Here is a 12,540-nt window from a genome sequence, read left to right as displayed (position 1 = left end):
TTCACCTAATAGCAATGCCAGCAGTATCTCCGAGATGGAAAGGTGTTACCTATTGTCATGGCTGTGCCACAGAGCTTCAGCAGGACTGTAAAAGATTCAGTGCTTTCTACAACAATCACAGCACCCTCGATAGCATCTGAGGAAGAGCTTAGAGACCGGTTTCCCCCAGCAGTACCATGTGGCAGCAAGGCTGAGCTGTCGGCACAGCTCGCAAGGAGCTTTGTCACATTGGCAGCAATACTGTCCTTAGCTGTGTCTGTTCTGTGCTGTCATTGTCACCACCGGCAGGAAATTGGTTCAGCTTGGCAATAAGCCCTAATCCCTCACTATTGAAGGGGAAACACACCATGTGGGGAGGTGGGGGAAGACAAAAGGGAGGAGGAGGAGGACTGGGAGTACGTAGAATTCGCAGTGTGTTTGAATGTTTTGTGTTCTGTAACTGCAGCTCTGAGACACAGCACGGGGCAGTGGAGGCAGTGGAAGAATTAGCTGCTGAATTGCTGCCATCTGCAGTTCCTAGGGAGACTGGAAGCCTTCTGCGGGTTAATGCATTTTGCCTCATCCAAAGGGCACAGTGCAGCAGGGGCTTGTTGCGCCTGGCTACAAGCCTTCCCAACTCTCTTTGGCTCATTTTTTTTTCCTCCAGGTTCCAAAACAAGAACGAAATGGAAGCGTGCCTTTCCATTTCCACCGTCCTACAGAGCCACCTACCTAACAGTCCATGAAATGAAGGCAGAAATTCTAGCCAACACTCAGTAGTGTTTCTGAAGCTCAGGGATGCTGTGATCTGTAAGAAACTTGATGGATGCTGAGATTTCCCCTGGCATCTGATCTTGCAAAATCCATCATAAGCAAAATTACAGGCTCACTAAGACAATCCCCAGGAAGACCAGAGGTATTTGGTATAAGTGTATTCCCAAAGAATAGACTCCTTAATTCAGCAAATCTTGTCTGTGCTCTGAATTTCTCATACCCTGAGAAAGATCTACCAAAGCATTGTTTCTTTTCTTAATGGATTCAGACAGATTGTACCTTTCACTTCAGGAATGGAGTTCTGTCAAAATAGCACTCCTACCTGCTACCTCAGGATTAATTTAGCAGCTAACCATTCCACATGACCTTCAGTTAACTTCAAGGCTTGTGCTTCTAGCTCTCATCACGAGTCCCCGCCCTGCAAGTCACACAATTCTTTGCTTCATTCTTCTATTAAATTTATGAAACTTGACTTGTTGAGGACATTACACAAAAGTGAGGGTACACAGAATTGTATGACCATACAAATAACTGTGACTGTGTTCCCTGTGACTTCCTCGGCATATGGTATTGATATTCGTCAGTAAATGTCAAACCCTACAGAAGTTGTATAGTTTCCTGTCCTTATGTGTACAGTTAATGACTGTGCACTGTGGAAGCACATGCATTTGTTGAATGAGACACCCCATTAATAACAGACAGATGGTCTGGTGATAGAATTCATATCAGTATGTGAGTGAGCAGTCATCCAAGACCAAAACTGCCATCTTTATTTTTTGATGCTGTGTCATTTGTAGTATTCAACTACATTTATTCCTTTTGTGGCTAACTGATCATTCTCCATGCTGAAGTCTTAAAGATGAAGTGCAATCACTTCTTTTCATGCTCTGCAATCTCCTTTCCTGCTCTATTTCCTAAAATCTGTTCATGCTTGCCAATGCTTTACCAAGATGCAATGGTACAGAGAAGAAGATGATAAGCAGTTTGCAGTAACTATTTTTTTTAATTTGGCCTTGCTCTTCAGAAGGAAAAGACATAACGAAATGCCTTAAGGCCAAGCAAAATTAAATCATACAGGTCCAAAGTGCTCCTGGGTTCTGCATGTTGGACCAGATTCGGGCAGAAAAGAAGAGTATGTTGCAACAGAGTAGTAATAACCTCTGTACACAGAAGGGATATGGTCTATGATCAACAGCAGGTCAGTAAATCACAGACCAAGAGCAACCTGTAAGAGAACCAGTATTTCAGATATTCCAAAAATGCGTTTCAGTAGCACCGGTATGCATAATTACTTCTTTCAATTAGCATGGTTGTTTTAGGAATTTTTACAGAAATATATTCTAATTATGATGCAAAACTATAGCAGCTACTTGCTAAGGATTTTTTTAAGATGGTAGATCATATAAACATTATGGTGTATGTACCTCATTTCATTACTAGTCTGCTGCACATGAAAAAAGTATTTCAATTCTGAGAACAGTTCCTTCTTGTTTCTCTTGTTGAACTCACAGATTTATCTTCAGTTTTTAAATAAGACTATATGATGGCCCAAGCTCCTAGTACTCAAATGAGGTGTGAATTGCTTCTTAACTTCTTTCTCTGTAGTCTTCCCTTAACTGCCTCTCCAAAAAAATCAGACATTCTCCAAACCCTAGCAAACATGGTTTGGTAAAAATTATAAATCTATGTGAAGAAACAGACAGAGGAACCTGGTGGGGTATCTCCCATGACATTTATCATGGAGGACTGGCTGACCTGGGCATCTGCATGACTGTTAACTTTAGACTTTTCTAGCAGTGCCAGGATGAGCCTCTCCAAGATGTCAATTTAAAAATGAAGATTTGCTAAATTTTGCTCTAGGTACTAGAAGTTTGATGGTACTTGAGTTCTTTCACAACTGGAAACTGCATTTTGAGACACAGTGATACATGTGTTAAGTGGCACAGTGCAATCCACTGCAAAAGCCAGCAAGTGAGACTGTGTCAAGGAGAATATACATTTCAGAACTGATGGCTCACATTCTATTTGCATATTTGAAAAAGCAGAGCTTTGAGGATGCAGTAATTCATAGACTCAAAGAATATGTTGAATTGGAAGGGACCCATCCGGATCATTCTGTCCAACTTTTGGCCCTGCACAGCGCCATCCCCAAGAGTCACACCATGTACCCAGGAGTATTGTCCAAACCTTTCTTGAACTCTTGTCAGGCTTCATGCTGTGACCAACTTACCTGGAGTGCCTATTCCAGTGCCCAAACATCTTTTCTGATAATCCCACCTAAACCTCTCCTGACTCAGTCTCATGCTGTTTCCTCAAGTCCTGTCACTGGTTGCAACAGTCAAGAGATCAGTGCCTGACGCTTCCCTTGTGAGGATGTTGAAAATTGCAATGTCTCCCCCTCAGTCTCCTGCAGGCTGAACAGAACAAGTGACCCCCAGCTGCTCCTCACATGACTTCCCCTCCTGACCCTTCACCAGTTTCATTGCCATCCTTTGAGCCTTCTCCAAAAGCTCAATGTCATTTTTCCATTTTATCACCCAGACCTGCCCCAGCACTCGAGGTGAGGCTGCCCCAGTACAGAGCAGAGCAGGACAATCCCTCCCTTGCCCGGCTGTGATGCTGGGCCTGATGTACCCCAGGACACAGGTGGCACTCCTGGCTGCCAGGGCACTGCTGAACCATGTTCAGCTTCCCACTGGCAGGACCCCCAGGCCACTTTCCATGGAGCTGCTCTCCAGCCTCTCATTCCCATCTATAAACACGCCCATGGTTGCCATGGCCCAGGCACAGAATCTGTTGCTTTTCCTCATTGAACTTCATACAGCTGATGCCTGTCCAGCCCTCTCATTTGTCCATGTTTCTCTGCAAGGCCTCTGAGGGAGTAGACAGCCTCTCCCAATTTAGTGTTGTTGGCAAACTTACTTGGTATCCATTCCAGTCTTGCGTCCAGGTAATTTATGAAGGTGTTAAAGAGCACAGGGCTGAGGACGGAGCTCTGCAGAACGCAATCAGTGACAGGTCACCAGTCTGATGTCACCCCATTCACTGTAACCCTTTGTGCCTGACCCATGAGACCAGGTGCTCACATATCACATGATGTGTTTATTTAGCTGAGTGCTGGATGTTTTGTCCAGAATGATACTGACAGAGACAGTATGGAAAGCTTTACTGAAACCCAAAAAGATTACATCACCTGTCTTCCTCTGGTCAGCTAGGTGGGTTATGTTGCTGTAAAAGGAAATCAGACAAGAAGGACCTTCCCCATATGAAACTACTGGCTGTGACTGATAACTGGGCCATCCTCCACGTGTTTTTCAGTACTCCCAGAATAATCTTTTCCATGATTTTACCAGGCAGTGAAGTGAGACTTCACTGTAGTTCTCAGGGTCTTCCTTCTTGAAAACCAGGATAGTGTTCATCAGCTTCCAGTCAGCTGGAACCTCTCCAGATTCCCAAGACTGCATAAAAACCATGGAGAGATGTGATGACATCAGCCAGCTCTTTTGATGAATCCCAATTCCTGGATGAATCCCAACAGGCCCTGTAGATTTGCAGGGATTCAGGTGGAGCAGAAGATTCTGAACATGTTTAGAGTCAACAGGAAATTGTTTCTACAGTCCTCCAGGTCAGGACACTGAGACCCCCTTGGCCCATTAGCTGTGTTAAAGACAAAGAATGCACTGAACACCTCTGCCTTGCCCCTGGTCCCTGTATGTGAGGTGACTCTCCTCATCCTGTAATGGGCTGATGTTATTTCTGCCTTTTGACATTATTACATTTGAAAAGACTTTTTATTGTCCCCATTTCTGGCCAGCTTCCACTCCAGTTGAGCTCTGGCTGCATAAATTTTCTCACCACAGTGGGAAGCAGCACCTCTGCATTCTCCCCAAGTTACCTGACCTTTACTTCCATTTGGCATATACCTTACTTTTTCCCTTATATGCAAGAGAAGATTCCTGCTCAGCCAAGATGGCCTCCTGCCTCACCTGCCTGACTTCCAACATTTAGGAGTTGCCTGCTATTGTGCCCCTAGGACGTGATGTTTAAAAAGTGACCACCATCAATGGACCCCAGCTCTCACCCAAATATTTCCCCAGAGGATTTTACTCACTAGCTCCCTGAGCAGTCTGCTATCCTCATGTCCAGAGCTGAGATTTTGCTGGGATTTCCCCTCCCATCAACAGAGATTTTAAACTCAACTGCTTTGTGGTCACCGTGGCCAAGATGGACACCAGTCTCCACTTACGAGAACCTCTCTGTTGACAAGCAGTAGGTCAAGGAGGGACTCTTTTCCAGCTAGCTCCCTTTGCTAATGTAAAGCTGTCACCAAGGTTTTAAAGAATGTTACAACCTGGGTTGTGCCAGCTGTGTGATGTATCCCAGCTTATTTCTGGCAAATTGAAGTCCTGCGTAAGGACAAGGGCAGTTGATTTGGAAGTGTCCCCTAGCTCCTCAAAGCATCATTGATAAGGGAAGATCCTTACGCTGTTAAATAAAGTCATCTACTCCTGAAGCAAGCTCCTATATCCTCCTAAAGCAAGGATAGCAAAGGCTAGAATTGGACAAAAGCTGCAGCAATGCCACTGCTCCTGAAAAGCCAAGCCCATCTATTGCACATGTAAGATTAAATAAGAAATTAGGAACCCTATCTGTCTTAAGCACACTGTCATTCCTGAATCACTTGATAAGCACTGTTGGCATGAAAAATCACAAATCATTTGCAAGGAAATACCACATCTGAAAGTCAGATGGTCGTGTGCACCAGTGTGAGCTGTGGGACAAGGAAGGTTACAGCAGACACACCAGACACAGAAACTAGAGTTGCAGGCAATAGTTAAAAACAAGACAGGAAAACAAAATCACGGAAGAGTACACAGGATACACTATCTGGTGGCAGTGATATGATTTACTGGAAGTTAGCAACAGAAATTGTCAGCTAATTATTGAAAACACTAGGAGACTCACAAGCAGTGATAACACAGGTTTGTGAGCAAAGACAGACACTGCATAGGCTGAAGAAGATGCTGTGACACAAAGGCAGGGAGCAGGGAGCTGATCAGGAAAGAGGAGGAGGGCAATTCTGCTCCTCAGGCTAGGACTGGGCATTGCCAAATTACCAGTGATGCTGGAAGCTGCTCCGCAATATACTCATGTGCAAAAAGTGTGGCTTTGCAAGTATCTGAGCTCACAGATTGATACCGTTCTCTTTTCCCTTCTCTCCCAAATCCAAAAGGTATGTGTGGGAACCTGCATAAGATTCCTGAAAGCATGAATGAATCTTCAAGTATGTCTGAGTACCAAGAAAACCTGCTATTGATGCAGCTATTAAATATCCTATGCAAATGAATACCTTTTAAGTAACTACATCTGTCAATTTAGTTTACATTTTCTTAAAACCAAAATCACAGAACTTTTTTTTTTCCTTCTTCTTTTATTGTTTTGTTTCACTACCAGTTTCCTGTGTGACCGTGGCTAATGAAACCATTATAACTCAGGATGCATCACTTACTACTGCTAAGGCGCTGCAAAAGTGTAACACATCTTCAGCTGATACACAGTGCAAATAGTAGGCCTAAAAAGCACACCTTTGTCCCTGCAAATTTTCATCTGGTAACTTCTATCTAAGTAAATAAGATCTTTAGAACACTGACCTTTTAGGCAAAGCTTTGAGCATGCCGAATTCTCACACTCTCAAAAATATGGTACAGCATTTCATATCAATTTCTTAGGCTCTCTCAACCTAAGAATAAAGTTGTGTGCTACAGTTAAGGTGGCAAAACACCCCCCCACAACACAAGTGCTGCTGCCAGTAATATTTCAATTTGCATGATCATGCACAGAAATATTCCCAATAATAAAAGAAAACAATACACTCCTCAGAGAAGGAACAGGACAAAAGTGTGTAAGTGTACATCATACATTTATTACCGAACAACTCTCTCAACTCCAAAATTGGGCACAGGGATTAAAAATAAAAATTCATTGCACTACCTAGTAAAGCATTACTAGTAACTCTCATAAAAAATGTACAAATTTTGTTAAAAATTTATCAAGCCTTCAAATGATTTGGTTACAGATATTTATAGTACATTTAAAACTACATGTTAAATGATACAATAGCATATGATTCAAAGAAAACACTTAACAAAATATGATTCCAACAAAAACCATAAGCTTTCATAATAATTAGCAAGTCTGAAACACAAGTAGCAAAATGAGGTAACAATGTACCAAAGGAAAAAACCACAGCTTTTACAAAGGCCCAAAGATAACTCAGTTGAAACTGTTTTCTACAATTAAAACTAAAACAGTTGGTAAGTCTCATCCCAAGTATTATGCATTGTATTAACAGCTGTGAAGTCACATTCAAGAGCCTGTATAAAATGACGTACAACACATGGCCTTACTTCTTTCTAAAGAAAGACAAAAAATGAGACACTGGAATTATCTGTAGGCCTTGATATCCACCAAAATGTCAAACTAAATTGACAGTTTATGCAAAAAAACACAGCAGTGCCAATATGATAAAGCAAACATATTGGAGGTCAGATATTTTTCTTTTTTTGGAGAAAAAAGAGTCATTGGCTGGCAGAAAGGCAATGAATATAAAGGAAGTGTTGCTGAATTCAGGTGCTGTCAGGCACCACGGCAGCTGTGCATAATACATGGCAGTTAAGAGCTGAACATAAATCCCCTGCCCTTGACAGTCACCACAGAGGATGTGGTTGTAGCCTGTCTGAGCTAATTCAAAACACAAGCATGTGTGCTCTTTGTACACACTAACCACGGGAAGCAAGTCCACATTCATCCATGCAAACCGAAGAACCATTCCAGAAGAGATGAGCCATAAGAGTGCAACAATTAATTGCAGGATTTTACCAACTTAGACCCTCCATCTCCTAGATCTCCCATTGTCTCACTGAATTTTAGTGGGGGAAAAGGGACATTTCTCCAGTTCCAGAAAGAGAACTACTTTCCCTCAGCTTCAGAAGTATGTGTCTTGTGCACTTGTATCAAGTTTAGAAAAAGTACCCTCTTTCCAAGCTTTGAACTGAATACTAAACACAGAAATGTTAGTCATGTTTAAATCTGTACATGGATTTTTTTTCTTTTGCAGTTATATAAAAGAGGCTAAGTTTTGTAAGACATACGTGGCATATGCTTTTTAAACATGATTTTATTTGTTAAAAAAATAAATTTTATTACATGTAATTTAACCTGCTAGGTGCTATTGTGAAAAGCCTATTCTTTAACTCCACTGGAAGAGAGGAAAAAGAAATTCTAATATTTTGAAGTGGAAGTAACGGCATTTTTATTTATTTAGTGTTCCTATGTAAGGATGGGTATGGAAAGCTTCACTGTTTTTGAGAGCTACCTGCGTAACTAAAGAGGGAAAAACATCTAAAACAGGGTAAAATTGTGCTTTTATTTAGCTGCACCAAGAGCTGTGACTGGTCTGTAAAATCTTCAAAGAGGAAAACCAGCATGGAGAACACCCAACACTGTTGGAAATTTTAACTGATACTAAAGCATAGCAGCATACAAAAGCATCAGAAATGATAAAGAATAAACTTAAAGCTGAGACTGGCAGCAAGCTGTAGCAATATTGGCAATTGTGCCACTTGTGCTGCTGCAACCAAAGTAATGACACTGTATTTATGAGAAGAGTTTAAATGCAAAAAGTGCATCCTTTTAGTAACTGTGGTATATACAGACCTAAAGATTTTGCTAGAAGACATCAGAGATGTTAACAGTGTAAATATTACAAAGAAAGCTCATTTTTTTCAATAGCCCAAATAAAATATTATTCAGAGCACTTGAATAGACATTATCCCCTCCTATTTCACAGAACTGTTCTGGAAAGTATTCCAAATTTCTCCTCTAGTGGAGCACTCTGGAAACTTGATTGCAAAAACCTATGGAGTTCCTTCTTCCTATTATACTCATCATGAAGTAAGGAAGGGAAGGAAGCAGCATTAGGGCAAGTGAATTCTGCAGTTAATGACCAAACCCTACCTCCTCTTGTGACGGGATGAAAGAAGTATTAAATTCTACTTCTCTGAGAAAACACTAAAAAATGTATTTTATTAATGAAATTGCAGGAATAAAATTGTAACCTTTTACAAGTTATTTTAGTTACATACCAACTTCCTTGTAGATGACAAAGAATGTATGTGATTAAAGCCAATGTTTATAAGCTAAAAGATGATGTCCTTAGCAAGTACAATGGGAAAAGTTAAGAGCTGTTCCACAAGATCAGGACACCCTCAGTGTACTTTCTGCTTCCTTTCATGGAACAAACACATAACTGGTAAACCCAGCTAGAGAATTTAAAAGGAAAACAGAAAAACATTGATATTCATATTAGCAATTGAAAACATTAGTATTGCTAAATGTGATATTGCAACCCTACATTGATAAAATAACTTGTAAATCAGCCATTAAAAAATACAGACTTTGTAACATATGATAAAACCCCCAAGGTTACTCATGTATGAGCAATCAATGCATTCTTTAGTGGTACACACTTAAAGCCTCCAGTGAAAGGGAAGCATAACAGCTGTTTGAATAGTAGTAGGTAGAAAGGTCGTTACACCTGTAAGTACGTTGGGGACAAAATACTAAATGTCTGTAATTGCTGCACCCATTGCATTCAGTGTGCAACTGCAAACACAAGGAAAGGAACCAGTGTACAGTACTAGTACTGTTTAAATAACACACAAGATTATACATTGCAGCATAATTATTACTACACACACACGTTTCTCAGTACATGCTGGTATATAGGTTCTCAAACACGCACACACACCCAGCCAGAAGCGCGCTTCACTCACCCTCTCACAGGCAAACACACATTCACACCGTTCATCCCCACTCACAGTATCTGAAGGCTCTATATAAGGTAGATTGCTATATTGTTTGGAGCTACCACTTTTTTTTTCTTTTTCTTTTATATAAAAGCACATGCTAAAAGATCACATCCACAGTAATCTCGCAGCAATACTCGGAATGATCACACAAAACCCAGGGAATGTTAGTGCACACACAGAATTAAGCTAAAAAAAAAAAAAAAAATTCTTTGGAGTTCCAATCACACTTGTTAGTATAACAATCCCGTAACTGTGAAGACTAGTTATAAGCTTTATAATTGATTAAGTCACACAGTGCAAAGTAAGGTCCATTGACCCTTTTGTGTAAAAGGGTAGGCTGGAAGCCACATGGGTAGGTAAGTTCAATAGAGTTCATATATACATGTGACCAGAAACACCCAAACCAGATCTGTGCTCTTAGATTGGTCATTCTGAATCACGATGCACTTCTGAAGCATCAGCTCTACAAATCGGGCAGGTACGATTTGCCTGTAAAACCAGAAAAACAAAAGAGAGTTAACAAGACTGACAAATACATTGTTAAAAAAATGTGTATGTGACAATGCTATCTGTGACAGCTGAAGAGCAATCCAAGAGAAGACAGAATGTACTTATGCCTTTTCTTATTTTGTTTTGTTATGTTTCGTTTATGTTTGAACAGTGTGATGAGTTTGCCAACTCAGAATTTACAAAAAAATAACTGACCCTTTTATTTTTAAAGACAAAGACAACAAATAAGGCTCTAGCTAAGTGATGGTGGTTTCATTAATGCAGACTCACAGTTACAGTATACTGCAGTTGGATGGATGCAACTAAAAACCTGTACTGTATGCTGCAGAGAAACCCACCAGAACAAATTGAGACATCTTGGGCTGCAAATAAACATTTTGTGTGATGATGTCATATTGTCACCAACTGATCAGGAATGACATCATACTTTGTTTTATTCAGTTATCATAATAGAAAAAACATCATATAGTCTTGGCCAAAGCTGAAAGCAAACCAGGGAAAAAGGGAGGGTCTTTTAGTAAAGTGGAAGGGGAATAAAAAAAAAATAAAGAAAAGATGACCCAACCAAGCAGGTATTCAAGTCATGTGCATCACCAGGCCTAGATTTAGCTCTTCTGTAAAACACACACTGAAAATATGTATGAAAATATAACTTACTTTTCTAGCTTCCTTAAAATTGCAGAAATTGTAAGCTTCCAGGAATTACAGAAATCTACTGTGCCAGGATAAAATGAATACTCATGGACACCACACCACAGCTTTTCAAGTAACTTTTCAAGATCCTACATGAACATCTGCTTTAAATTTAGTTGCATTCTTGTGTCTTTCATGAAATGAACTTCCCCCTCCTGGCATTTAATATGACTCTTTGACGTCAAAAGAGAAGTGAGGGGGACATAATATTGTAATATTGACCTTCTAACTTGCCACTCTTCCAGGCAGACTTAATTTTCTGCTGTAACTACAGAGTGCTGCACAATGAATTGATTGATTTATTTTTTTTTTTTATTTTATAGGAATTTATAGTTAAAATGAACTGCATTTAGAATAATGAAACTATAGGGCTACTAGAATCATCTAAAAACCACTGCACTACTTCGGTGTTAATAGAAGTAAAAGAAGTAAAGTAGTAAACTGAAGTAGTTACAGTTTGTCTTTTTCCATATATAATACAGCATTTCCTACCTAGCATTTCCAAGTACGTTAAATACAAAGGCAGGTTGTCCTTTTAGGGTTGCTCTAAACTCTCTGGGTGAAGACAGGTCACGGTGCCAAGCACTCCTTCGGAATGATGACTTTTATTTCATAGAAGAACACATTTCTCATGTTTCTCTCTTTCTCATACTTGAATAGAGGATATAGGCTAAGAAGTAGCCTAATGTTTTGAAACAAGAGAATTGGGAATACTACAGAAAGTAGAAGGGTAGAAGGGTAACCTCTCTCTTTTTAATTCTGTTGTTTCCTCCTCTGTATTACATCTTCTCTTGTCAACTCTTTAAGTTTGCTCAAATAGGGAACTATTTTAGCTGAAGTGGGCAACCTAATGCACTGTTACAGAACATCTCCTCTTACTTGCTCACCACCTAAAAAGATAGGACTGTTAAATATTCCGTGCATACAAGTCAAAGCTTTTTCAGTTTTTTTACTTCTCCATCACCACCAACATGCAACCCAAGAGGAGTATTTTTAAAGTGCTCAGATTGAATCACTAACCTTTTACTTATATCTTTCACTAAAGTGACATATGATGTAATTTAAAAAAGACTCAATTGCACTACATAGTTCTAGAAATAGTCCTAGATACCAGTCCTAGATAACAATTACACTCTCCAAAGAAATGAGATTGAATCAGTAAAAATAGTGACTAACCAATTATGTTTTTCTTTTTCTACCTTGAGGAATAATATTACAAGTACTAAAAGCTACAATTTTAACCCTCCCTTGTAGAATTCATGAACATGATGTTGGCTGGATGATGTGAACTGGGTGGATGTGGACATAATTATACAATCAAGATGCATTTAAAAAACTCTCAGATTCATAAAGGAATGGACAGAAGCAAAACTAAAGCACAAGAAAAATATTTTCCAGTTATCATCACTTCCAGATGTTAGCTTTTTAATTATAACCAAATTTAGACAGAGGCTTTAACTAAAATAGACTGGTTTTACAGGTAATTCATTACAGCTTCCAAAGCAAAATAGTCTTTATTTCAATATACCATCTCCAAACCACTGTAACTGAACCCACATTCAGTGAAAGTATTGTCTTAACGACCCTACACTAGGATGGGTTAACCTTGTCTATCTTATTTTGCACTCAGCTCTGGAATAACAATGTCAATGCAAGTTTTACTAGACTTAACTGTACCCCTCTACATTTTGATTGCATATCTTGCACCTCATTC

General features: G+C 39.8%; 1 protein-coding gene across 4 annotated transcripts in view; it reads right to left on the bottom strand.

Annotated features, from left to right (window-relative positions):
- Positions 1–6,656: 6,656 nt before the first annotated feature.
- The window catches only part of RNF38 (ring finger protein 38), a 107,685-nt gene continuing 101,801 nt past the window's right edge, over positions 6,657–12,540 (bottom strand). For all 4 annotated transcript variants that reach the window (XM_014260979.2, XM_088054427.1, XM_014260980.2 and 1 more), the window contains one exon: positions 6,657–10,112. In XM_014260979.2, the coding sequence (XP_014116454.2) occupies positions 10,050–10,112 (63 nt within the window). In that variant the 3' untranslated portion in view covers positions 6,657–10,049. The remainder of the gene's footprint in view (positions 10,113–12,540) is intronic.

This window comes from Pseudopodoces humilis, chromosome 4, assembly GCF_049639895.1.
Source record: "Pseudopodoces humilis isolate 2021_Gansu_Grassland_sample_001 chromosome 4, ASM4963989v1, whole genome shotgun sequence".
Lineage (NCBI taxonomy): Eukaryota > Metazoa > Chordata > Aves > Passeriformes > Paridae > Pseudopodoces > Pseudopodoces humilis.
This window is presented reverse-complemented; position numbering and strand designations above follow the sequence as displayed.